The 22,774-nt window shown below is 49.1% G+C and overlaps 1 protein-coding gene and 1 long non-coding RNA gene across 2 annotated transcripts; both read left to right on the top strand.

Annotated features, from left to right (window-relative positions):
• LOC135326283 (maestro heat-like repeat-containing protein family member 2B) lies at positions 1-17,432 on the top strand. The gene is made up of 29 exons (XM_064504169.1): positions 1-68; positions 215-334; positions 1,388-1,495; positions 1,853-2,003; positions 2,459-2,499; positions 2,838-2,979; positions 3,682-3,734; positions 4,049-4,156; positions 4,497-4,616; positions 4,784-4,906; positions 5,434-5,586; positions 6,401-6,523; positions 6,888-6,967; positions 7,452-7,584; positions 7,731-7,823; positions 8,313-8,417; positions 8,786-8,909; positions 9,671-9,774; positions 10,366-10,518; positions 11,545-11,699; positions 11,962-12,124; positions 12,434-12,627; positions 13,934-14,071; positions 14,268-14,379; positions 14,570-14,716; positions 15,022-15,204; positions 16,291-16,449; positions 16,942-17,064; positions 17,313-17,432. The coding sequence occupies exons 1-29, from the start codon at positions 15-17 to the stop codon at positions 17,430-17,432; spliced, it is 3,582 nt and encodes a 1,193-aa protein (XP_064360239.1). The 5' UTR covers positions 1-14.
• Positions 17,433-17,541: 109 nt separating this feature from the next.
• On the top strand, positions 17,542-18,692 carry LOC135326281 (uncharacterized). The gene is made up of 2 exons (XR_010386809.1): positions 17,542-17,889; positions 18,443-18,692. It is a non-coding gene; the product is annotated as an uncharacterized LOC135326281 (long non-coding RNA).
• The last annotated feature ends 4,082 nt before the right edge of the window (positions 18,693-22,774 follow it).

The following is a 22,774-nucleotide window of genomic DNA, read 5'->3' as shown; positions in this document are numbered from 1 at the left end:
CGATAAGAAAGAACATGTTCCTGGTTGTCAAGGCAGTGGAAACTGTCTTTGGAGACCACCGGAGTAAGGTGAGGTGGCTGGGGAAGGGATGGTAGCCTGATGAGTGACAGGGGAAGCATTTCCCTACGCAGTTTGGATCTAGCCTAGGCATATGTTTCCTGCTTCGGAGAGAAGGACTCATGGTTACTCTTGTTTGCAATCTCCTCCCCGGCAGGTGAAGGTGGCTGTTCTTGGTTTCATCAAGGAACTGTTCAGCTCTGGTGTCGAGAACTGTTCGGCCTGGGGTCTGGTGGCCTATGTTTTCAGGGAGTTCAGTCGGGCCACCAGCAGACTGGTAAGAGGAGAATGTGACATTTGGGGCTTTGTTTTGTGCCTTTTGTCCACTGACTACTGCACTGAGCTTCCCTGAAAATGTGGAGGCCCCCAAGCAGCAGCCCTTGAGTGCCTGGTGCCATGACCTCATCAGCATCCCAACCGACTTGAATCGTGGGTCTCTCTGTTGCTGTCAAGGGTGCGGCTGTGGTGCTACACCACCATGTCATGCAATGGGAGGCACCGTGGGAGAGTAAGAAAAGAGCAGTGGTGCTGCCAGGGATTTCAGCAAAACTGCTTGGCAAAAGCCACCCTGGAAAAGTGGATTCTCAGCAGGATACAAAGGTGGACAAGTCTTTTCTGAACTGCTGATGGATGATCAGCAAAAGACAGAAATTGTGGGCTAAGCAGGACAAGCCGGAAAAGCTCTCCAGTTCTTTCCTTGTCCTCCATATTTCTGTCCGAACCTGTCCTGCCCTCCATGCAGTGCTTTCGGGCCCTGTGTGCTTTCTGGAAACAAAGGGACCACAGGCACCTCTTTCTTAGGTGTTGCCAGCCAGGTCCACAGGGAATGACTCCTTGTAGGTGGCTCACCAGAACAAGGACTTGGTGAAACTCTTGGCTTTGGCTGTGCCTTTCCTCTTGTTCAGTCATTTGCTGTGAGGCTCCTGAAGGCTGCATTTGTAAGGAGAAGCGTGTCAAGAACTCCCACCTCCTCTTCCTTGTCCTTGGGGCCAGTTCTGCTCTCCTTTCAGTGCAGGAATTGAGCAGAACTCCTCTGAAGAGCGTTTCTTTGGTGTCATTAAAACAGAGCTCGGGCCATTGAGCATCTGCTGTCGCGAATAAACCATTTACCCCCATTGGTTGGGTAATTGCAAACAGGCAGTTGCTCTCTCTGCATTCTGTGTAGTTTTCCTTGCAGTCCAGGATGTGACCCCTACTATAGGATTTCCCATTGTCTTACCTCAGGTGACCTGTGCTCCCAAAGCAAAAGCCAAGTCTCCTACTGAAGCCTCTAGCCTCTTCCTGAAGAAACAGTAGCTGATGGGAGTGTTTTCAAACTTGTGTCTTGCAGGAGACAGGAAACCTCTCTGAGAGGGAAGCAGTGGCAGAGACCGCGCTTCAAACTCTCTGCTTACATGTCCTCGACACCCTGGACGTCTCAGCAAGCGGCATGACAAGAGTAAGTCATCCCACCACCTGGTGCTACTCCTTGCCTTGAGGATACCTTCTTCTAGCCCTCCCCCTCCCTGCTGACAAGCTCTTCCGAGCACGGGGCTACCAGAATGTCTTGTCGGAGGAGAGGGGAAATGAAGCCTTGTGAATAACAGTCCAAGAGATGGGCTCAAGTGGGGATTAGGACAGTGGACTAGAAGGAAGAGAGACAGAAGAGAAAGGGTGGGAGAGACATGAAGTAATGCCCTGGAGAGGGCTAACAGTGGAGGGGCTGGGTCATAGCCACAGAGGACAGCCACTATGAAAACAGGAGTTGAAGGGATGGAAAGAATGACGTGCTGAATTGCTGTATTTTGCTCTGCAGCTCCTATGGCCAAGGCTCCTCCAGTTCGTAGTGCCAGCTCAGTACACTGGCACTCTGGTCCCACTCTCCCGCTGCCTCAGGGAGCTCGTGGAGAGACAGGAGAGAGCAGAAGAGAAGGAGGAACCCAATTACCTGTGCTACCAAGAACGCGGTAAAAGAGAGAAACTTCCAAAGTATTCTGTCCTGCTCTGTCAGGTGGACAGGCTGAGCCTGTGTGTGTCTCTGTCCCCTGGCAGACCCAACTGGGAGGCTGGGAAGAGTGAACAGCACAGCCTTGCCCTTCTGCTAGGTGACAGGGAGTCCTGCCCTGTATTTCCTTTGTGGAAATTTCCTCTGCATTTCCCAGAGAAAATGCTTTGCTCTTCATTTCTCAGCATTCTCCCTGTAAAATGGAGGACTCCTTGCTGGCAGTGCTGGGGAGTTACCTTCCTTTCGGCACGTTAATTGCATGGATACCCTAAGATGGGAAAAGCTGGGGGAAGGCAAATTTATCAGCAGATTATCAGGCCCCTTCAGTCCTGTCCTGGAGGCTTTGCCTGGGATGGACGGGTGATCATCTTGTGTGGGACTTGGCCTGCTGAAATGGATCTTTCTTTCTCTTTCCAGCCAAACTGCCAACTCCCCAGGCTCTGCTGGTACGTCTCCTGGTGAGTAGTTGGGGACTCCTCGGGGCAGAGTTTTCCTGACCAAGGGAAAGGGGGAGAGCTCCGGATGGAGACTGCTTTCAAGGCAGATGCTTGCAGCCTTCAGGGAGGAACAAGCCTGCTGGAGGGCGTCTTGCCCTCCAAGGACTGCCTGGGCATTCCCAGTGTGGACCTCTCGAATAGCAAGGACGCGCCATTCCTCAGGGAGGCAGTGCAAAAAGAGAAGCAGTTCTGCTGTGTGCTGCCTGCCATGGCACCTGCAAAGCCCCTCTCCTTTCTCAGACAAACTGCTGTTCCTCTGTCAGGCTGGAGCTCTAATTCTCTCTCCTTCCCTCTTCCAGGTGCTTGCTTGCTCTCCTTATGAAGGAGGTGGCCATGGAGCTGTTGCCCTGCAGCTGCTGAAGACCCTTCACAGGGCAATTCACAGAGCGGTGGGGATTCCCTGGATGGCCCAGATCCCTTCCTTGCTGCAGTACCTTGAAGGTAAAGTGTCCGCTGGGAGGGGATTGATTTGAAGAGGACAGAAGGGAAGTCAGGAAAAGGCAGGTCCCCAGAGTGCCTGAGGACAACGGAGCCCTTGAGTGTCTTAAAGCTGTCTTGTTCTTCATCCCTCCCAGTTCCAGGGAGCTGGAACTGACAGCTGAGAGAAGTAATGCTCCTGAAATAATCTGATCCCTGTGTGGGCTTTAGCCTGGCATATTGCATCAGAATGGCAGGCTCTGGCAGCATCCTCCCACCCTTGCTTGGACAGTGTTTGTGAGTGGTTACATTCCCCCTTGAGGAGATTTTGTGGCACTGCCCTCTCCTTGGAAGCTCAGAGTCACCAGTCGAGTCCAGCTTGGCAGTGGCAGTTCTCTCTTGCACTAAGCTCCAGCTGGTTGTGAAAGGCCCTTCTGCCTCATTTTTCTTCCTGTGAGGAAATAGACAGCTGCTTTGACCAGCAGTCAGTATTCCCCAGCGTTGATTCCATGGTCCTGAACAAATGGGACTTGGACATACCTTATGCATTTGGACTCACAAAGGGGCTGGTGGAGTAGCTGCCTTTGAGCCCTGACAGAACAGGTACATTCTGGGAGCTGGTAGCCTGGGAATGCTGGACTTTTTGCTTCCAAAGGAGACGTGTGGATGCTTCTTTTGGGCTCACTGTAATCAGATGACCTGCTGTTGTGTCCTCTTGTTTCCCAGGAAAAGATGAGAGCTCCCTGGACTATGCAGAATGGGAGTGCCGTCTGCTGCAGGTACAGAGTTCTTTTATGACAGCTGGGAGGTGGGGTCTTGGCAGTGAGGTTTTGGGCAAGCCTGTCCTCTCCCAGAACTTGGGCCTGTTGTCCTAAAAGCGCCACTGCCTCTTTCTCTATAGTTTCCTGAGACCCAGAAGGATCTTAGCTGCATATTGGAAGAAGGGTCTGGGGCAGATTAAAGGGGTGGGAAGGGAAGATGGATTATCCGTAGTGTGAGCTGTCCCCAGACACCTTCTTGTTACACTGGAATGAGAGAAAGACCTTGACAAAACCTGAGGAAGCATTTGCTTCACTTTTTGTTTTCTCCATAGTTCCTGAGAACATCTCTGGAAGCCATAAAGAATGAGACCTGGAATATGAAGCTGAATGGCGAGTTAACTCAGCAGATGGCCCACTATCCAAACTTTTCCAAGGAGAAGGTTGGTCCTCTGCTAAGACTTGGTCTTTACTTTTCTTCCTTGAGAGGTTTGGTGGCAGAGCCACAGGATGCTTCTCTCCCTGCATGGTTTTTTTCAATACAGTTGCTTTTCACTGCTTCCTATTCTCAGCCCTACATAATGTCTTTTTTTTTTTTCTTCCTTTAATTCTCTGTATAGAGCTGGTAACTGGATTGGGCCAAGAAATGGGCTGTTTTTGTAGTCTTGGTGCCTTGGCTGTCTCTTGGTCCTTGAGATGGGGTGGTAGCTGGGTGTTCCGCTTCTCCAGTGATGACAGGTTGCTGTGTTAGCAACCTCTTCGCGCTGGCCTCTTCTCTTTCAGAATTTCCTCTATAAGGCTGTGGGGGGAGCACTGGCAGCGTCTCAGAACATCAGCTACATTGAAGAACAGCTGCAGAGCTACTTGGAAAGAGTCAGACGTCTGGAACCTTCTGAGAGAGAGGTGGGTGCTCTCTATCCCTGCGCTCTCCAGTTTTCCCTCGGCAGCTTGGATCTCGTTGCCTGACTTGGAGCTTTTTCCTGCTGATTCCCTCAGGCAATATGCTTGAAAGCTTGAAAGGGATGAATGTGTGGGATGGAAACAGACTCACTCTTTCCCTTGTGTTGCAGGGACCGATTTCGGTGTTAGCATCCTCTGCTGAGGGCCACTTCGACCTGGCCTTGAAGACAGTCCACGACTTTGCTGCTGCTGGGGAGAATAGGAGACTTCCTAGGGTCTTCACCCTCCAGAAGGTAAGGGAAGCAGGTTTTCTCTGTTGTCTTGGCTTTCTTTGCTTGTGTAAGAACTGCCGGAAGCCTGTAGCCAGGAGTTCTGGTGCTTCAGGCGTCTTCAGGACAGATCCCATTACAAAGTCATGGATCAAAATTCCCCAGCAGTGGCAACAAACAGCAACTGGCCATTGGAACAGTGTTGGGTGTGGTTTCAGTTCAGCTGGCAAATGGAAATGAGGGATGGTCAATGGGCAGTGCTCAAACTCCTGGTGCTGTCAAGGAAGGAGGTTCTGCACTTCAGCCCTCCTTTGTCTAAGAGTTCCAGCTCTTAGACACAAGAGAGGGAGACAGTGGGAGGGAGAACAGCTCTCTCCCAGAGAGTTAACGGAGGCATTGAAGAGTTACTTGGTGAAATGTTTTGAGAAGTGTGGATGAAAAAGGCAAGCTCGTACCTGTTTGGAGGCAGTTTCTCAGCTAGAAGCAAAGGGGAAGTCTAAGGTAAAATGAAGAGGCTCGACTGAATCCTCCTGACTTTCCCAATTTTCCAGGAGCACCAGAAGGAGAACGGAGCAAAGACAGCTGCTGCTGTCATGCTCATCTACAGTAAAATAGCACTCCATGCACCCAAGCAGCAGCTTCTTGCCCGGGTCGAGACGGACATTGTAGAGAACATCCTGTGCCAGTACAGAACCAGCCCTCAGGTAGGAGCTGTGAATGCTCGGTGTCGGGACAATTAGTCTAGAGCTAGCTCCCGCCCTCCTCTGAACCGGAGCTTACTGGGACAGAGCATCTGTTTGGAAAGATCTGCTCTCAACAAGAGTCCTGGATCTCCAGTTCCAAACCTGCCACTCTATCCCTTTGACATATATCCCCGTGTCATTGCTGGTGTTCTTTGAGTTTTGGGGGACTTGTCTGAGATGTCAGAGACCCGAAGCACAAGCAGTATCCCAGGTCCAGTTCTAGCCGTTGCTCCCCATGCAGGGGACAGAGGGCTCCAGATGAGTCTCTGCAGCCTCGTAGTGTTGGCGGTAATCTGAACTGCTGCCGTCTTTCGCATACTAGTGTTTTCTGTTTCCCCGACTCTCACTCTTTCTCCTTGCACCTTGCAGGCACCGGGCATCACTTTCCCAGCCCCAGTAAATGCTCCCTGAATGAGCCTTGCTCCTTGCCCTTCTCCCATTTCCAGTTTCCGTTGTTCCAGATTTGCTTTCCCCACTGCCTTGGGCCAGAGTCCAGGGGGCTCTCTTTTGGGTAGGAAGCTGGGGAAAGCTCCTTTCTGCTTCCAGGTAGTCCATGTCTTCCTAGGATCCCAGGAGAGATCTCCTTCCACTGAAATAAGACCCAGAGGCCCTTCCCCCTAGGCTCCTGGAGGATGCAGTTTCTTCCCTCCGCAGCACTTTGAGAGTAGCTTTGGCCCTTGGGTTGATCTTTTGGCCCTCCTGTTAATCTTTTGGCCTTTGGTCCTTTGAACAGCTCCTCATCTATGTCACCTTTTTTTTCTTTCCTGGTCCTCAGGACACAGAACTCAAGCTGGCCCTAATCCAGAGTGTCACAGAAGTCAGCTGCGCCCTTCAAGGCGTTGGCACCTGTGAGAACTTCAGCTTTGCTTCGAAGAGGGTGCTGCTGGAGCTTGTGCTGGTGAGTGACATGGAATGAGAGAGGCTGTCCTGCAGAAGAGTTTGTGCACTGAGAGGGGTTTCCTCAGAGAGGCACTGTTCTCTGTGGGCTGAGAAAGGCCTTGGGCAAACTTGGGAGTGTCCGAGGCCTAGGCACCAGCACACTAGGGTCCCTTGTGCTGCCAGCTTGTGGGTGATCCCTGGGAAGAGCAGTGGGTCTGTCCTCTCTGGAGCTGCGGTCTTCCGGCAGTTCTGGGAGAAACCTGCATGGAGGCTGTCTGTGTTAGCCACACGCGCGGAAGAAGAATCTGCTCTTCTTGCTGAGGCAAGGCCCTCTTCTTTCCTGCCCTCTGACCTCTGTGTACCTGTCTCTCTGTGACCTGCAGGACTTCATGAAGCAGGAGCCCCTGGATTGCGTGGCTTCTCCCGTTCGCTACAGGGCAATTCTTGCGGTGGAGCACTTGAGGTAGGGCTTTTCCTCCTGTGTGCTGGGTTTTCCTCCGCATGTCACAGAGGAGCTGATTGAAGCTTCACAGTTGACCTGAGTGTGGGGTGAGAAGCTGCCTTTGGTGTGGGGTGAGGTGATGGTCCCCGTTTTGTATGATCCTGGAAGATGTGATGCGGTACAGATCCTGGAGCCCAGTGTTGGAGAGAGATGGCCTGAGGCTGTAGATTGGAGAAGTGTGGAACAGAGAGTGGTCTGGGCTGCAGAAAGGCTGCTGGCTGGCTGGCTGGCTGGCTGGCTGGGGGAAGAGAGCTCCCGGCTCTCTGTACGCTGGGAGTCTGATGGGCAAGAATCCATGGGAGTTGGCGGAAGTGCTCCCTCTTCATGGAACAGCAGTGTTGGGAACTGGGGCTCCAGCTTCAGATGAACTCTAGCTGCCACTGGACCCCCTCTGGCAAAGAGTAGCAAGTGTCCTTTCTGAACTCTTTCTTTTGTCTTCTGCCAGCAAGATCAAGCCATCTCTGACCCAGAAGGAAAACTGTCATCTTCTTCAGGAGTGCTTCCGAAGCCTATTTCCCCTTCCTCCCCTTGAGCAGACAAAAGAAGGGGAGGCAGCAGATGATGCTGAGCATGCAGAGGTAGCTGTCAATCCCCCTCTGCTGCTCTGCATGTTCAGAGCTGCACCTTATCATGCACTGAATGCTGGCAGAGCTGAGGCTCTGGACTCTGGCTGAGTTCTGAGGCTCTCTGATTTCAGCTACCACTCCTTCTCTCTTGCTTTTAGGCTCTCTATACACGATCCCTGGAAGCTCTTGCTCGCCTCATGACAAGTCTTGAGGAAGAGCTGACCTTGTCATGGCTCAAGGAAACCTTTCACGTGAGTAGCAAAGAGGAGAAAGGGAAACTCTCTTTTGTCAAGAGGAGAGCCAAGGATGGAGGGCCTCACGCTTTAGGGGATCATCTGAGAATAGGAGATGCTCTGGAGGCAGGTGCAAGGCATGCAATTCTTCCCTGGAGGTGGAGAAAACTATGGCCCGTCGTGGCTGTAGGAGTTGTGTTATTGGTTGTCAGGGCATGTTGCAATGGGAGCTGTTGCCAAGATGGCCATGGTGGACGGATACAAGGCACTCCCAATCTTTGCTGATGAGTGAGTGCTGTGTGCAAGTATCAGATACACTAATATAAGAAGCCTTCAGTGTTTGTGTACCTCACAGCGGTGATGAATTCCCATGGAGGCCAATGTATCCTTAGTGTGGTTCCTGGGGGAAGAAAAGGTGGGAGACTGTAAAGGAGTGTGTGTGTGTGTGTGTGAGTGTGTGTGCGTGCAAACGATGCATGCCCTGATCTAGCTGTGGTCTTCCAACAGCTCCTAGAGGCCTGGCTCCGTTCTGGGAAAGAGTGGGAGAGAGAGAGGGCCCTTTATGCCTGCACTCATCTGCTAAAGACTTACACCGAGAGACTGGAGGATGCTGTGAGTATTGACTCCCTCTTCCCAAAACTCTTTGGGAGTGCTTGTGGGTTCAGCTGGAGTCTCTCGGGGAACCAAGACGAGGGCAGCCCTGGCGAGCCAGGAGGCCCTGCAGGTCTTCTCTGCAGCTCTGCCCTAACCTCAGCACCCATCTGCCACCAAGACAGCATTGCTCCTTAAGCCCTTCTGCTTCCCTGGCAGGGAGGTTTGCTCAGAGCTGTGCTCTGGGTTGCTAATCTCCTGGGAGGATAAAGCTGAGCTTCTGTCGATCCAGATGCCCTGCTGTGGGTCAGGAGTCAGTGTCAGAAGGAGAAGGTTGAAGGGCCACTCCTGCAGCCTGAGAACTTTCTTCTTTCTTTGATTTCTACCAGAGAGAAAACTCTTCTGAGCAGTTTGGCTCCATGATTGGAGTGCTGGGGCCTCTCAGCTGTGACTCCCTGGCCACATCACGCCAGCGGGCAGTCGACTGTATCAGCTGCCTTCTCTCAACACAAGGTGAGAAGAACAGTCATTGCTTCCCACTTCCTTCCGCCTGCTCTTCCCTCTCTTCCCTGTCTGGCAGCAGAGGCAATGTGCAGGGAGGGGGCTCCATTGCCAGAGGAGAAGAGTAATGGACAGCAGACTGCTGGTTTCTTGCATCCAGACCTTGGTCATTCTTTTCCCTCCTGGCCATAGCACAAGGGAGGCCTGGGAAAGTTCTCTGAGCAGCCTTGCCTCAGGGGCACTTCTGGGTGCTGTGGAGAATGAGAGCCCTCCCACATTTCTGTCTCAGGGCAGCACTCTCAGGCACCAAGGATTAGAGGACAGCACTTTCTAGCTTTGTAGAGACAAAGTAATGATCCCAGTTGAGAAATTGTTTAGAAGGGAGTTGTACACCTGGGCTTCTGGAGTGGACTTTGGTCAGCATCACCTGTCCACACTGATGAATCTATGGAGACCCTCCTCCCAGTCAGAGGATAGGTGTGACCTGTGCTTGCACATGGGATGGAGGGGCTGAGAAAAAGAGGAGCCATAGTTGAGGACAATAGGTATAGTCTGAAAACTGCTGTAGGAGAAGGAGAGTGTTTTTTCTGACTGGCATAGAGCAGAATCTGATGGCCTGACTCGTAAAATGCTGCACCCAGAGTTCAGAAGGGTCCTGCACTACCCCTGTGGAATTCCCTACCACCATTTGGTGATTCCTTGATCAATGGCTGTGGACTGGGGGTTCATTTTCAGAAAATGTGCCTATCCTTTCCCACCTGTGTTTCTTTTAGGCAAGGTTATGCACACAAGGGAAGTGGATCTGAATCACTTCTGTGAGGAGCTGATGGCCGCAGATGTGGATTCGCTGCTGAGGACCTCTTCCAAAATCGCAAAGGTTACTGACTCCAAAGCCAGAGCTGTGGCTACCTGGTGGCTCAGCTCCCATCACTTTTCTCTTCTTTACTTCCAAGATTTCTCTCCCCTTTCAGAGTGGCCTATAGCAATGGGGCCTCTGTTGTTAGCAAGTAGTAAGAGGGTTTTGAAGCATAACAATATCTAGCGTTCCCACTGGGGAAAGAAGTAGACTCCATGAAGTTTCTATGAGTTTGTGTGTTTGTTTTCATCCATCCACACCCAAACACTCTCCATCTGGGGAAAGTGAGCTGTTGAAGCAAAGCAGGGAAGTTCCTTAGCCCGATGGCTTTCTCTTTATTTTAACATGTATTAGCTTGCCAGCTCTTGAGAGTTATTTTAAGAACATAAGTTGTGTAGGCAAGCAACCGACCTCATGGAAGAGCCTTCCAACTCTATGAGCTTCATAAATCAAAAGAAGAAGTTGTATGTGCAATTGGAATACAAAGCACCTGCCACCTTCAGGATTAGCTAATGGCTGAACTGAGAAGCTGCTCAAGTTTTCTTGTCCTTTGCTTGTAAGAGAGGAAGCAGACTTCTGATGTTGTTTCTCCTGTTTCTCATTTCTCTCCAGGTTGCATGCAAATCCTTTTGCTCAGAGCAGGCAAGAGGCTTTCTGAAGGCTGTCCTGGGCAGCATGCTGTCCTTCAGCCCCACTTGTGCTCGGGCAGCAGGCGAGTGGATGCTCATCTTCCTGAAGGAATGTGGAAGAGAAATGTTGCGGGAGGTAAAACACCCCTTGTTTATCTTTAGAGTTGGAACTTTGACACTGAGCTGCTGCACTACCCCTTGTCTAGCTGCTGTGGTCTGCAGAAATGCATCTTGCATGCAGAGCCAAGAATGTCTTGTTTATCCAGCTGAAGTCCTGGCAACCTAATCCAAGAGCTACTGTGCATCTGGTACCAGCAATACAAACCCTTCTGGAGCAAAGTCTCCAACTGTTCCAGACACAGTGCCAAGAAGGAGCAAATCTGATAGACACAATTTAGTAGAGCCCCCCCCCTTTCTCTGGTCTGTGCTGCGTCTCGGGGTCCACTGGTGAACGGTGCCAGCCATCTTTTCTCCTGGGCTCTGTTCCTTTCATACGTGGTCAGCAGATCGCTTGGTGTCTGTCCTGTGGGGAAAAAGAGCAGACAGATAGTGTCTTGATGGCTGTCATCCACAGGAGAAGTGAGTAGTTTTGCTCTGTGCAGGCTACGGCCACAGTTTCTGGCGGTGAAAGGATCTGCCAAATGTCTTCCTCCAGAGCAAAGTTGTTCCCTCTGGGGAAGGTGTTAAATCTATGAGAAATGAGGAGGCTGGAGGCAAGGACAAGTATCCCTGGAGAGCTGGTTCCTCCAGGAAGGACCTGAAGGCCCTTGTGCAGGCACTGCATGGTATCTTCGGAAGGTGTGAAGAATGTGTTAGGTCTTGATGTTGCCTTATTTCAAGCACATAGTTAGAAGCGTTCAGACTGCTCTGGGTGAAACGTTAAAATGTCTTTTGTGTGCATGAGAAGAGAAGCTGAAAACAGAAGGGAGCCAAGGCATGTGCAATGACAGCACATCTGTGTGCGTGAGAGGGCAAGGAGCACACTTAGACCCAAAAGAAAACCCTCCACTGTGTGGAGTGGTAGGGCTGAAGTTTAGGGTGAGATCTTGACAAATGGTCAAGGAAGCAGGACTTGCTCATGTGCTGAAGAATTGGTCTGGCTTTAAGGGAAGCCCTAGGAAAGGCCTAAAACAACCTGCTGTTCTTTCCTTGTCCCTTCCAGGTGCCAGAAATCCTGACAATCCTTTACGATCATCTGCCAGCTGCTCAGCAGGGCAGCCTGAAGGAGTTCCTCTTTGAGGCAGTGTCTGTCCTGGGCTGCTATCACCCTGAGGCAGTAACCAACAGCCTCCTCCAGAGACACCTGCCCATGGACAGGTAGGTTCCCCTCCCCTCTCCTTCCACTTCAGGAGCCCAGAGACGCCACAGCCTGGCGGCACTAGAGGGGACTCTGTTCAGCAGCCAGTTGTCTCTTTCCCCGAGGAGAAAAGTCCGACTGTTGCCAGAGCATGTGCTTGTGACTTGCCAGGGACTGGGGCTGCTAAAGCTCCGCGCTGGGAGGGGGGGAGTATTTAACCTGCCTTTGAGGGGCTGCAGGCCCAACAGTACACGCGATCACGGGTAAACTGTTCACCTGCAGTGATACCGTGGAGCTGTGGAGGACTCTTGGCAGAGGCATCTTTGCAATTGAAATGCTCCAGTTGCTAATGGGCAAACTGGAGAGCGCTGAAGACACCCCCGCCAGAAGCAACTGCCTCGATGAGGAAGGGAGCGACAATCTGGCTGCGCTGGAGCCTCTCATGGTATGTGAAGTGACATTTCTGCCCCTCTTTGGCTGAGGATCCCGTGGAATGAAAGCGAGGGGTTGGACATCCTCCTGGTACACAGGCACTTGTAAATCCACATGCAGAAGCCTCACAGTGTGCTTTGCTGGGTCATTCTCATTTTGATCACTGTGAGAAGCTGTGAGAGCTTGTTGTTGCCCATCCACAAGCTTGTGGCAGAAGTCAGAGCTCCAGAGGAGAGCAGCCAGGCAGGCGGGCAGGCAGGTGGGGTAAGTGGTGGCAAAAGCTCTTCCTTTCCAAGTGGTTTGTGACGGCATTTCTTCATAGGTAACCTGTGCCCTCCGTGAGCTGGTGTATTCCCTGGAGCCCCGGGAAAGTGTGTCTCTCCTGCTGCCACGGCTGTTTCCAATGCTGCTGAAACAAATCAGCAACACTCTTGGAAAGGAGCTGCCTTCATCTGCAGGAAGAGTTGAAGACGAGCCAGTCCTTGTGGCAAGTGGTGAAGGCAGCAGTCCTTGCAGGTAATGAGCAAAACGGGCAGAGATGAAGGATGCAGCTTTAGCTCACCTCACCAAGCCAGTCTTTGTCTATGTCTGTCTCCTCTCTCTGCGTTCTTGTCAGGCTTTGCTCCACTTTCTTAAAAAGCCTGTGAGTTGTCTCTTGTGCCCTAGCATGAGCTCAATATGCTTTTGAAAAAGTAGGCTGGTGGGAGCTAGTCTGAAGAAAATCTTGTGTGGCCCTGGTGAGGAAAAGCTACAGCAGAAATGAAGGCGGAACTGGCCCTCTCAGCACAGCTAAAATTCGCCTATTGGTTTACTCTGTGTCATGCACAGGGAATTCTGCTGTTTCATCTATTTCTTTGGGCTTGGTTTTTGTCTACTTTGTTATTAGTCTTCCCTGGGCATCCTTGGATGATTTTATTCCCCTTTGGAGGTGCTTCTGAATCAAAAGTCTCAGTTATTCAATGATTGGGGTTTGATGAAAGCAGGAACATTCCTGCCTCACCAGACATGAGTGGAGACAGCTCCCTGGCCTTCAGCTGAGTCGACCCGTTTGTCAGCACTGGAGGATATGGCAGGACATCCTTCTGGTCCTTCCAGTCTTATAGCCTTGAAGGTAGCTGTTCTTCCTATGAGAGAGGCTTCTGTGCTCCATGGACAAGATTTCTGCAGTCACCATGTTTAATCCTTTCCTTAGGAAACCAGAACTGAATTTCTCTTTGTCCAGACAGTGGCCACAGCAGGTTTCCAAACATCGCTTGGGGTGCTGTTTGTTTTTCTCTCTCTCTTTTTTTTCTTTTTGGTGTATGAACCCTGAGAGACTTTGCTTATATGAATGACAGAGAACAAAGTACCTCTTGGCCTTGCAAGGGCGACTGTCCCCTCAAGCTGTGCTGGGCCTCCTCTTCTACCATTACTAGTCTGTTTGGGGAACCCACAAGTGGTGATGCAGCGACAGCATGGTGATTCCTGCCCACTGCAATTCATTTCCCCAGCTCGGAGGACCTTGTTGTGCATCTTTTGCATAAATGGTACTCTGGTACTGCAGAAGACCCCTCAGGTTCTAGCATCAAAGAAGTTGAGGCTTCCGGGTTTTCCCCTGTGTTCAGTGAGTTTGGGGGCATCAAAGCGAGTGATCATGCCAGTTTCCTTTTAGCCTGATGCCCTTTGGGATTATGAAGTGTGCTTTCAGGGGGTGCTTTGAGTATTACTCGCTGGGGCTTGGAAGAAGTTAATGAGTGCCTCTGAAAGTGGCTGAGCTTCCTCAGTGATCCTGACACAGTCTCAAGTGCTCCGATTCTGACATATGTATATTCTTTTCAATCAGGCTTTCCATCAAAGCATTAGATACTGTGCTCTGCAAGTGCATCAGTGAGAAATGCATGGGGATTCTCCGGAAGCAGAACACATGGGCTTTTCTTGAAAATCCCCGGACATACCATGAGGGCATGTGTCTGCTGACTAGGTAAGAGCCTCGTGGAGGCCTTCTCTCCTTCTTGGGGGTGACTGTAAGCCAGAAACGGTCTGGATGGGAACCTCTCCAGCATATCTGCCTGGGGAGGCTGTCCTGAGTTGCCAAAGAAGACCGTCTGCATCACAGCAGCTGACTGTTGGAACCTCATACTCTGTCGCCTTCTTGTCTTCTTGTGTTGTGTGTGCAGTGTTCTCCTCCAAACTGATGTGGTCACGGTGACCACCATACGTGCTGTCTTGCCATGGCTGGACTCGCCATCAGCAAACCTGAGGATCATGGCAGCATCTTTCTTTGCTGAGGTAAGACAGAAGGTGGAAAAGGAAGGCTTGAGAGCAGTTGTCTTTGCAAGCTGCTGTCTCGGCCATCTCTTTCTCCAGGAAGATCCTAGCAGAAAGTATCCCAGCCATGCTGGAATCCATGAACAGTTACGCATGTGCCATGAGTGCTCAGGATCAATCTAATGCTAATGGTCATGGTGCTCTTTCCTAGCTGATGAAGGCGCCAATGCTTCAGAAGTGGAAGCTACTTCAGCCTGTCCGCCGTGCATTGGTGGACAAATCCCTGGATGCCAGCAGCACTGTGCGCCGGATGGCAGTGAGGGGCCTGGGCAATCTGGCCAGTGGAGCACCTGAGAAGGTGAGCATGAGCTTGCACTCACTACAGAAAGCTCCTAACCAGACAGGTCCTGGTAAAGAGCTGCACAAGGCTTACAGAAGCTGGACCAACCACAACAGGGAAATTCTGGTGTGTCTTAAGACCATGCTCCATTCTCCGACATCACTCTGGCTTCAAAGGTGCAACTGGAGACAGAGTGTGTAGCCTTGGGCTAAGGTGTGCTCTGGACTGGTTTCTTGCCAATTCTGTTCTTGGGAGAAATGGTAAAGAACTTCTGCTGTAGGCATGAATGGTGAGGAGCTCTTGTGTGCCTTCTGCTTTGACAGCTGAGAAAGCACAAGAAGGCCATTCTGAAGGCGTTAATGAGGGCCATCAAGGACGTCACCTCTTCTGAGATCGTGGGCGAGAGTTTGTCAGCTCTGGCGAAAGTGGTGGCAGAGCTGGGAGAGAAGGACATTGGAGTCACCTTTAAAGAAATCGCCCTTTATACCAAGACTTTCTTTGATGTCGTAAGTGAACGAGCAGTAGGTAACTCTTGTTTGAGTAGTCTGTGAGATCATCTGAAAGGTATGATGTGAGCAAGCACAGATGAGGACTGTTTGGGTTCAGGGAAGAAGCCTCATTCCTAGAAAAGCCTGAAGAGAAACTGATGAGACTTGGGATGATGTCTGCTGATTCCTAGCTCCATAGCGAGCTAATCACCTTTGGATTGCCCTTGGGAAGGAGTGAAGAAAGGCTGGACACTGAGGGAGGACGTCACCTCCCTTCACAGTAGTTCTCCATGTCTGGTCTAGCCCTCACAGGTTCTTTCATTGTCAATGGAGAGGAAGAGGGGTGTTGAGGGTCTCCTTTGCCTAGCTCTGTACCCTGGGTCTTTTCAGCATCTACCCTGGAAAGGAGGGCTTGCGCCTTGGACTGCCTCTTCCTCTCCATGGCCTCTACAGTCTGGAAGACTTGCTTAGATGCTCCTCGCAAATGGCGGGAGTTCACTTGCTCTGACATGAGAGGTGCCCATGCTGTGGTATGACAGACCACAACAGAGTCTTCTGAGCCGGAGTTCTTCCACAGAGCAGTACCAACTGGAATCAAGTATTCCATTTTGTAGAGCCTTTTGAATCTGAGGGGTTTTTTTTCTTTTTCTGAGGGAAATGGAAACTGACTGTTTACAACTCCCTTACAGGCCACCTGGAGGGCTGTCTCTGTGTGAAAGCCCTGAAGCCTTAGGAACGTGTGAGGCTGCCAGGTGGCTCTGAGTCTGGGAACTTTGGAGTCCAAGAGCTTCTAGGTTTTTAGCTCTCTGTCAGGTGCCAGTAAAGTGTTTGAGGACCTCGGAGACCAAAAGCCTAAGTGCCCAGTAGCTCAGGAGGCACGGTCCTGAGAAGCTGAGCAATGGACAAGGAAAGACTCAGCATAAGGCAACCCTTTCTTGATGCCAAATGGTGTCTTTCAAAGAAATGGATTCTCTTGATCCTCTGGCCTTGGACAAACTGCCTAGAACCATTGCTCAGGATATGGGCTCAGCATTTGGCTGGCCAGGAGATGTTTGTTTTGGGGTCCTAGGCAGCAACTTGGTGACTGGGGTTTCCTGATTGCAGGACGAGGCAGTCCTTCGTTCCTCAGCCTTCACCTTGTATGGAGTCCTGGCCTCCTCTGCCAAGAGGAAATGGAAATCTTTTCTCGGCAAAGAAATTACAACTTCTACGTGGACCAGAATTATGCTCCATCTTCAGGACCCAGATCCAGAAGTTTGCAATGTAAGAGCCACCTTTCACTTCTTTCTTCATGAGGAGGGTGCTACATGGTAACAGCAGAGCAATACTGGCCTTCCTGATAATGTCTCTGCATGGAAAGACAACCTCAAACTCTTCCAACAGCATTTTCTGTTTGAGGTGCAGGACAGTCTTCCCAGACTCCGCAGTGCTCAGGCCTCCAAGCCTTTGCTGACCATGTCCCTTCTGATCTCCCCTGCTTCCTGAGATCCGGGGCTTCTCCCAAGGGCACATCAGTTAACAGCTATCGTGCGGCGACAGCTCTCAGGCACCGATACTCTCTCTGGAGTGCCACATACCAGGCCAGGGGAACGATGGCTGCTGTTGCAATCCCTCCCCTCTCCTTTCTATAAATGGCGTTGAGTGAAACATCCCCCCCTCTTGAAAGAGAACAGCAGGGCTCAGCTCAATGAGGTCCCTTGAAAGGCACCTCGCTGGTCCTGGGGAGGGCTGAGCTGGGGCAACTCTCCTTTTCAGGCCTGTCGAAGCACTTTCCTGCTCTGCACTCCATTCCTGGGCCTGCAGAAGCTGCAAACCCAAGTTGCTCTGAACACCGAGAAGAGTGCAGAAGAGCTCCAGGAAGCTGTCTGCAGTCACCTGGTGAGTAAGCTGTGGCCCAGGGTGAGACTGCCTGGTGGCAGTGACTTTCCCTGGCTCAGAGACCTGGAGCATGGAGCGGCCTTCTGGGAAGTGGTAGGGTGGGAACTAGCATGGCAATGATGGGAACTGTCAGTCCCTTGCAGCCTCCGTCTCTTTCCTTCCTCTCCTAGTTCATCTGCCCTCTTTGCCAAGGGTCAATGGCAGGGCCTTTTCAGCCAAAGAACTCCTGTTTCTCTGTTTTCTACCAGGCCAGAGACATGCCAGAGCTTCTGCAAAGCGTCTATGACACCCTCCAGACCTACTTCTGGAGCTCGTGTTGGGGGATGCGGACTGCAGCCATCCAATTAGCTGGTAAGAGACAAAGCTGATATTCTCTTCTGCTGCTCCCTGCAAGAGACAGCAAAGGACAATCTCCACTTTCTCTGCAGTGGCACCAGGGACAGTCACCTGCCTTAGGAGGGTGGCAGCAGGAGGAATTAGTTACAGGCTGTAAAGGGGCTGAAGTCTCTAGCAAAGGCACAGTGGAATTAGTGCTCCACATTAGGCTTGGCCCCTGGCGCACACAGTTGCTCAGCTCTGCCTCCTGCTTCTGCCCAGGAACTTTAAAGCGGGAGGGACCCTTCTGGTTTGGTATTTCTAGCTTTCCCCTGCTCCCCAAAGCCTATCATCCATTGTCCAAGACCAGGAAGCGACTAGATTGGGAATTAGGGCTACCACAGGAAGTGCCTTGATGTTTACTTATTTGCATTGTGCGACTAGGTGTTATCCTGGAAAACGCAGACAGCCAGTGGCTGAGAGAGCACAGTACGAGTTTTCTGAGCACAGGTAGGTTACAGTTGCCCTTCCTGCATTCCATGGAAAGATGTCACCACCTTCCACTGCCCAACGCTGCCCCTTCTCTCTGGTGTCGTGCCCCAATACTCATCCTGGGTATGACTTTATGTCAGCTGCACATGGCCTCCGTGCTCTTGCATCCCCAGAGAGAGAAGCTCCTGATAAACTCTGAATGTCTTTTGGGTAACCGCTGGGAAAAGTCAGGCTCTTGAGAAACTAAGCTTTTGCACACATTCGGCCAAATGGCTGAAGTAGAAGAAGCCTCCTGGCCACTTAGAGGGAGATGGAAGACTCCTGATGGAGGAAGCTTTGGTGCCAGGAGAGAGCTTCTCTCGCTGACTATGTGCAGAAGGCCAAGGGTTTGCAGTGACAGTGTGCAAAGCAGACCACTCATCTCCCACCCTTCCCTCCCTCTCCCAGGACTGAGCCCAGGGAAAGCTGCCCAGCTTTCTCGAGTGGTGCTCGCTCAGAGAGTCAGGGACGGCACGACCGTTCGGTCCTGGGCTTTGGCAGTCATTTAGGAATCTGCCTGTGTCATTTTCAGCTCTCCACTTGTTCCACGGAGACGAGCATCCCAGTGTGCAGCAGGCAGCAGCTCAAGTCCTCAGAGACAACTGGGTGGAGCTCAGGAATCTTCGGAGCAACTAGGAGGTCCTCCAAAAACATCTTTGAGTGCAGAAAGTGAGCAGCGGGAAGGCAAGACAGGCAAGGCAAGAGCAGGCAGTCCACAGAGTGTTACCACGGAGCCAGTGCAATCAGCTGACTGAAATAAAACATTGCCTATTGAACAGAAATCCACGAGGTGCTTCCTTGGGGTGGAGGGCCTCTTGACAAGCCACTGGCCAAAGCAGGGCTGTTGTGTGCGTGGCCCAGCTGTGCTGGCAGTGTGCTTGAGCTGTGTCTGTATGGGGGGGAGCTGGAGAGGGCTGTGCGTCTGGAGCTGACCTTGAACACCGTGAGGTGGGCGAGTGATTCCAGAGCATATTTGTCTGTGGGGGGGGACTGCGTTCTGGCCAGATGGGGATTCGCTTTCTGGAGTCTGGAGTAGCAGCCTCTGGCCATTCCTGTGTGTTTTGGCTCTGCTTTTTACAGCCCCAGCCGTGTGGAAGTAAGGACTGACTGGAAGACCTTCTCCTCTCTGGTGCCCCTCCTTAGCCATGTAGAAAGCTCAGCAGAGGCCCACCAGTACTTCCAGCACCCAAGCCTCTGTTCAGAGGATACTTGTGTGTGTCGCACACGCAGGAGTCCTGTACTCCTCACCAAGCAAATGCCAGTCAGTAGAAAGAATGTGAGACAGCAGAGTACTGCTAGGGCTGTCTTTGAACGGTCGGGTCCTGCGGCTTTCAATGCAAAGCGATCTTCACAAAAGGGCAGAGAAAGAACAGGCCGTTCAAGAGGCTGCTTCTGAGTTTCTTTCAATTCCTGTTTAAGCATAGCAGTCTAAATGATAATTGCTGCTAAGTTGCTTAGAGGCTTATCTGAAGCCAAAGCTGTAGAGATGCTTTTTAAAGAAAGTAAGCAAACTGTTGTTGTGATAGAAAAGCCATATCCAGTAAACAAAGTAATGGTGTGTAGAGAAATCAATACAGTTTTAGGTGTGCAAATTCTTCACGATAGCTTTCAGTTTGATTCTTCTAACAGAAGCAATTGATCCATTATTTTTTAGTGCAACATTTCACCAGAAATTGTTTAACTATATTCCACCTACCTGGGAAGCCATATGCTGAAATTTCCCAAAATCTCAAATAGCAAGCCAGAAAAATGATCTTTCATTATGATCTATACCTCAAATACTCTATGTCCTTTTGTGATAATCAAGTAACTAACCTATAAGTTGAAATGTACATGATTAAAGACATACTTTTTGAGTAGAAAGAGCAGAAAGTCGTCCATCTCCTTCTTAAAATTCATTACTGTCCAGATACGACTGAAGAATTTTCAAAATCTCTCATCTTCAGAAGTATCTGAGAAGTTGCATGTGATCAGATTTTGATTAACATTTTCAATGTTTATTCTGTAGTTAATAGGGCCAACAATCATTTTATAATAATCTAACAGTTCCAGCACTGTCCCAAGGCATTGGAAATCTAGACTTTCACCAGGTTGCTGAGGATATTCACCCAAGTTCCTCAAATTTGAGAGAGTACCCTAAGCACAAGGGTGAAAACATTGTTCAGTTTTCCCATTGAAAATGCACAAAAATGCATCACTGTATAGCCAAGACCATAAGAGAAGGTAAGAGAGATCAGGCATTTATCTGAACAAGGGCTTTCCTGAGAATTTCTGACCTTATTGCTAGATTATTCCTATTTTATCCAGTACTGTTTAATATAAAATTGCATGAACAGTGCTTGGAACCATGCTACCTGATTTTCGTAGTCTGTATTTCACAGCTGATGACCACAGACTACTTATTAGACATTTCAGTGCTGAAATTAGGCAGCTAATTTGGTCAGATTTTGTTTTTTCTCTTAAGAGATTTCCATAGGTTATGTGGTTCTTAGTGACTGGCATAGGGTTCTTCCTTGTTAACAGTCTTATTCTCCTGGATACAAAGACTAGCAGAATATCACTGTGTTTCATACAAGAAATATTTACAGTTCAGTGACAAGTGAATTTAATCTTCATAGGCCACAGTCTCAACTCTAATAGGCATAAGCACCGCAGTTAATTGTTATTACAATCACTGTAAAATTAATCTGAAAAGCTCTAATCTATAAATTACAAAAGAAAAAAGAAACCCTGAAAAATGCTACCTGAAACCTCTCAGATTCCAACACTGGGCAGCTCAGAAGCTTATCTAATGCAACAACAGAAAAATAAGAAACTCCTTCAATCCCCCCCACCAACACATTCTCCTGCGGAGATCAACACTGACCATGATCTAATGAAAAATATTTTCAATAAATACCTCTGAAGGAGTACATCGTGTTCCTTACATTTAATAGATGAACAAAAGGCTGAAAATTTCTTAGAGCAAAGCTGTTCAAAACACAGCGATGGGGTCCACAACTTATGTAGTTCTGCATAGTATCACCGTATAAGAACAGAGTTTTGATAGCAGTATCTAGTACAGAAATAGCCTTTTAACTCAATTATTCACTCCAATTATTAGGAAGAAAGGGTTTTTGTTTGTTGTTGGGGGGGGGAAGGGAATTCAGTGGGGAAAAAAAAAGACAGAACAAGTTATGTTTGATAATTTGGGAGGAATTAAGGCTTTTTGAATCATGAAGTTCTCTGTGATTGCTAGCATGAATTAATAAATATATGTATAAATAAACACAAACAAATCTGTATTATGTTGGATTAAATGCTAGAAGGATATTTGCATGTGTCTTGGTCCATACAGTTCATTCTTGTCAGTAGGTCCCATTATATTAGTAAATGATTTTTATGTAGTACAAAATGAAATACCATTTCTTACTTTATTCCCTGGTTACACATTATTTGGGAAGGGAAAGATAAGAATGGTTCTGACAAAACATCTTTTTGTTGTGGTGGGACTGATGTAAATGAAATCTGTGGTACATCAGTACGTCTAGTTAATTAATGCTACGAATCATGATAAATTTTTGTTTATTTCATGCTCTGTTAACGTAAAGCAAAAGTAGCAGAAATGAGCTTTCCTCCTGTGTCAGAGAAGCAAAATTTAACCATGAATGCATGAATCCCCCAGGAACTAGCAAGAGCTCAAATTTTAAGTGCAGTAGGAGTCATGCTGCTTAATTCTGAAAGCAGCATATAATTCTATTGGTTTTGGTTGATACACGGTACCAATGATGAATATCTCTGGAAAAAAAAAATCGTTTGTATTCTAACACATATACTTTGCTATATAGGTACACGTTAATAACTGCATATGTTGATTCATATAACAGCTCTTAAAAATGTATAGAAAAAATGTGTTCTCATTATAAAAAGTTGTTGGGAGAATAAAATAGATGAATCTCATGAAATCATGAAGATTAAAGGTGGAGAACTATTACATCAGAAATATCACCATCATGGAACTTTAAGAGCCTACAAAATCTGTGAACAATATGGTGGAAAACATTTTTCTTTCAGTTCAATTAAAGATATGATGTCTTTAATAGTAAATGCAATTTAAAATACAGATTTCCTTGGAGAGATGTTTATATAAGCTACTTACATTTCAGGATTTCTCTCTCGTAAACTCTTATCTTCACAGAAAATTACTTGCATAAGGAATAAGTCATCACTAAAATCAAATAAAAATGCCATCTATTTTGGCCCCTGTGATGCTATTAGTCCACTGAAAGTTAAAGCCTACAGGTCTCTAAAGAAATTATTGTTCACTTCTGGTTAATCATTGCTTCCAGTAAGGATTTATTTCAATTTATTTTATGTATTTATTTCACCAAAGCGTAAGGGGCCATTTAATTACCTCTAAAGACTGTGTCTTTTTCTTGCATCAGAACAATCATCGGTTGTTTGCTCTGCCCTGATCTTATAATCGGATCATCACACCAGAAAAGCAGCCTCTGCCAGCTGCGACCAGGACTTTCAGAAATTACACCACTGACAGCCCTCTCCTGCTACTGTGAAAATTACATTTACCTGCAGTGCTGAAGCGCTAGAGTCATCTAACTAAATTTGTGTTTTACAATGTAGCTGTCTGCAGCTGAGCCAGTTAACCTTTGCTTACTGAACAGGCATTGGAAAAAACACTGTGTAAAACAGTGTAACTCACCTTGTTCTGTCCAAAAAACATATGAAATACATCAAATGAATCTAGAAGTAACGATTTCTTTCTATGAAAGGAATACAGTGTGACTGTGATAGGTGTAGATGTCTACACACAGGCACCTAAAGTTTAAATGGGACCCAGCCCATAGCCTTACTCTAAGGTTGTGGT

Source organism: Dromaius novaehollandiae, unplaced genomic scaffold (genome assembly GCF_036370855.1).
Source record: "Dromaius novaehollandiae isolate bDroNov1 unplaced genomic scaffold, bDroNov1.hap1 HAP1_SCAFFOLD_102, whole genome shotgun sequence".
Classification (NCBI taxonomy): domain Eukaryota; kingdom Metazoa; phylum Chordata; class Aves; order Casuariiformes; family Dromaiidae; genus Dromaius; species Dromaius novaehollandiae.
This window is presented reverse-complemented; position numbering and strand designations above follow the sequence as displayed.

Coding starts and splice junctions, on each gene's coding strand:
- LOC135326283 (XM_064504169.1), top strand. CDS start 15: ATGTTCCTGGTTGTCAAGGCAGTGGAAACTGTCTTTGGAGACCACCGG. Junction 4,907..5,433: donor GGGTCTTCACCCTCCAGAAG/GTAAGGGAAGCA, acceptor CCAATTTTCCAG/GAGCACCAGAAGGAGAACGG. Junction 7,585..7,730: donor ATGATGCTGAGCATGCAGAG/GTAGCTGTCAAT, acceptor TCTTGCTTTTAG/GCTCTCTATACACGATCCCT.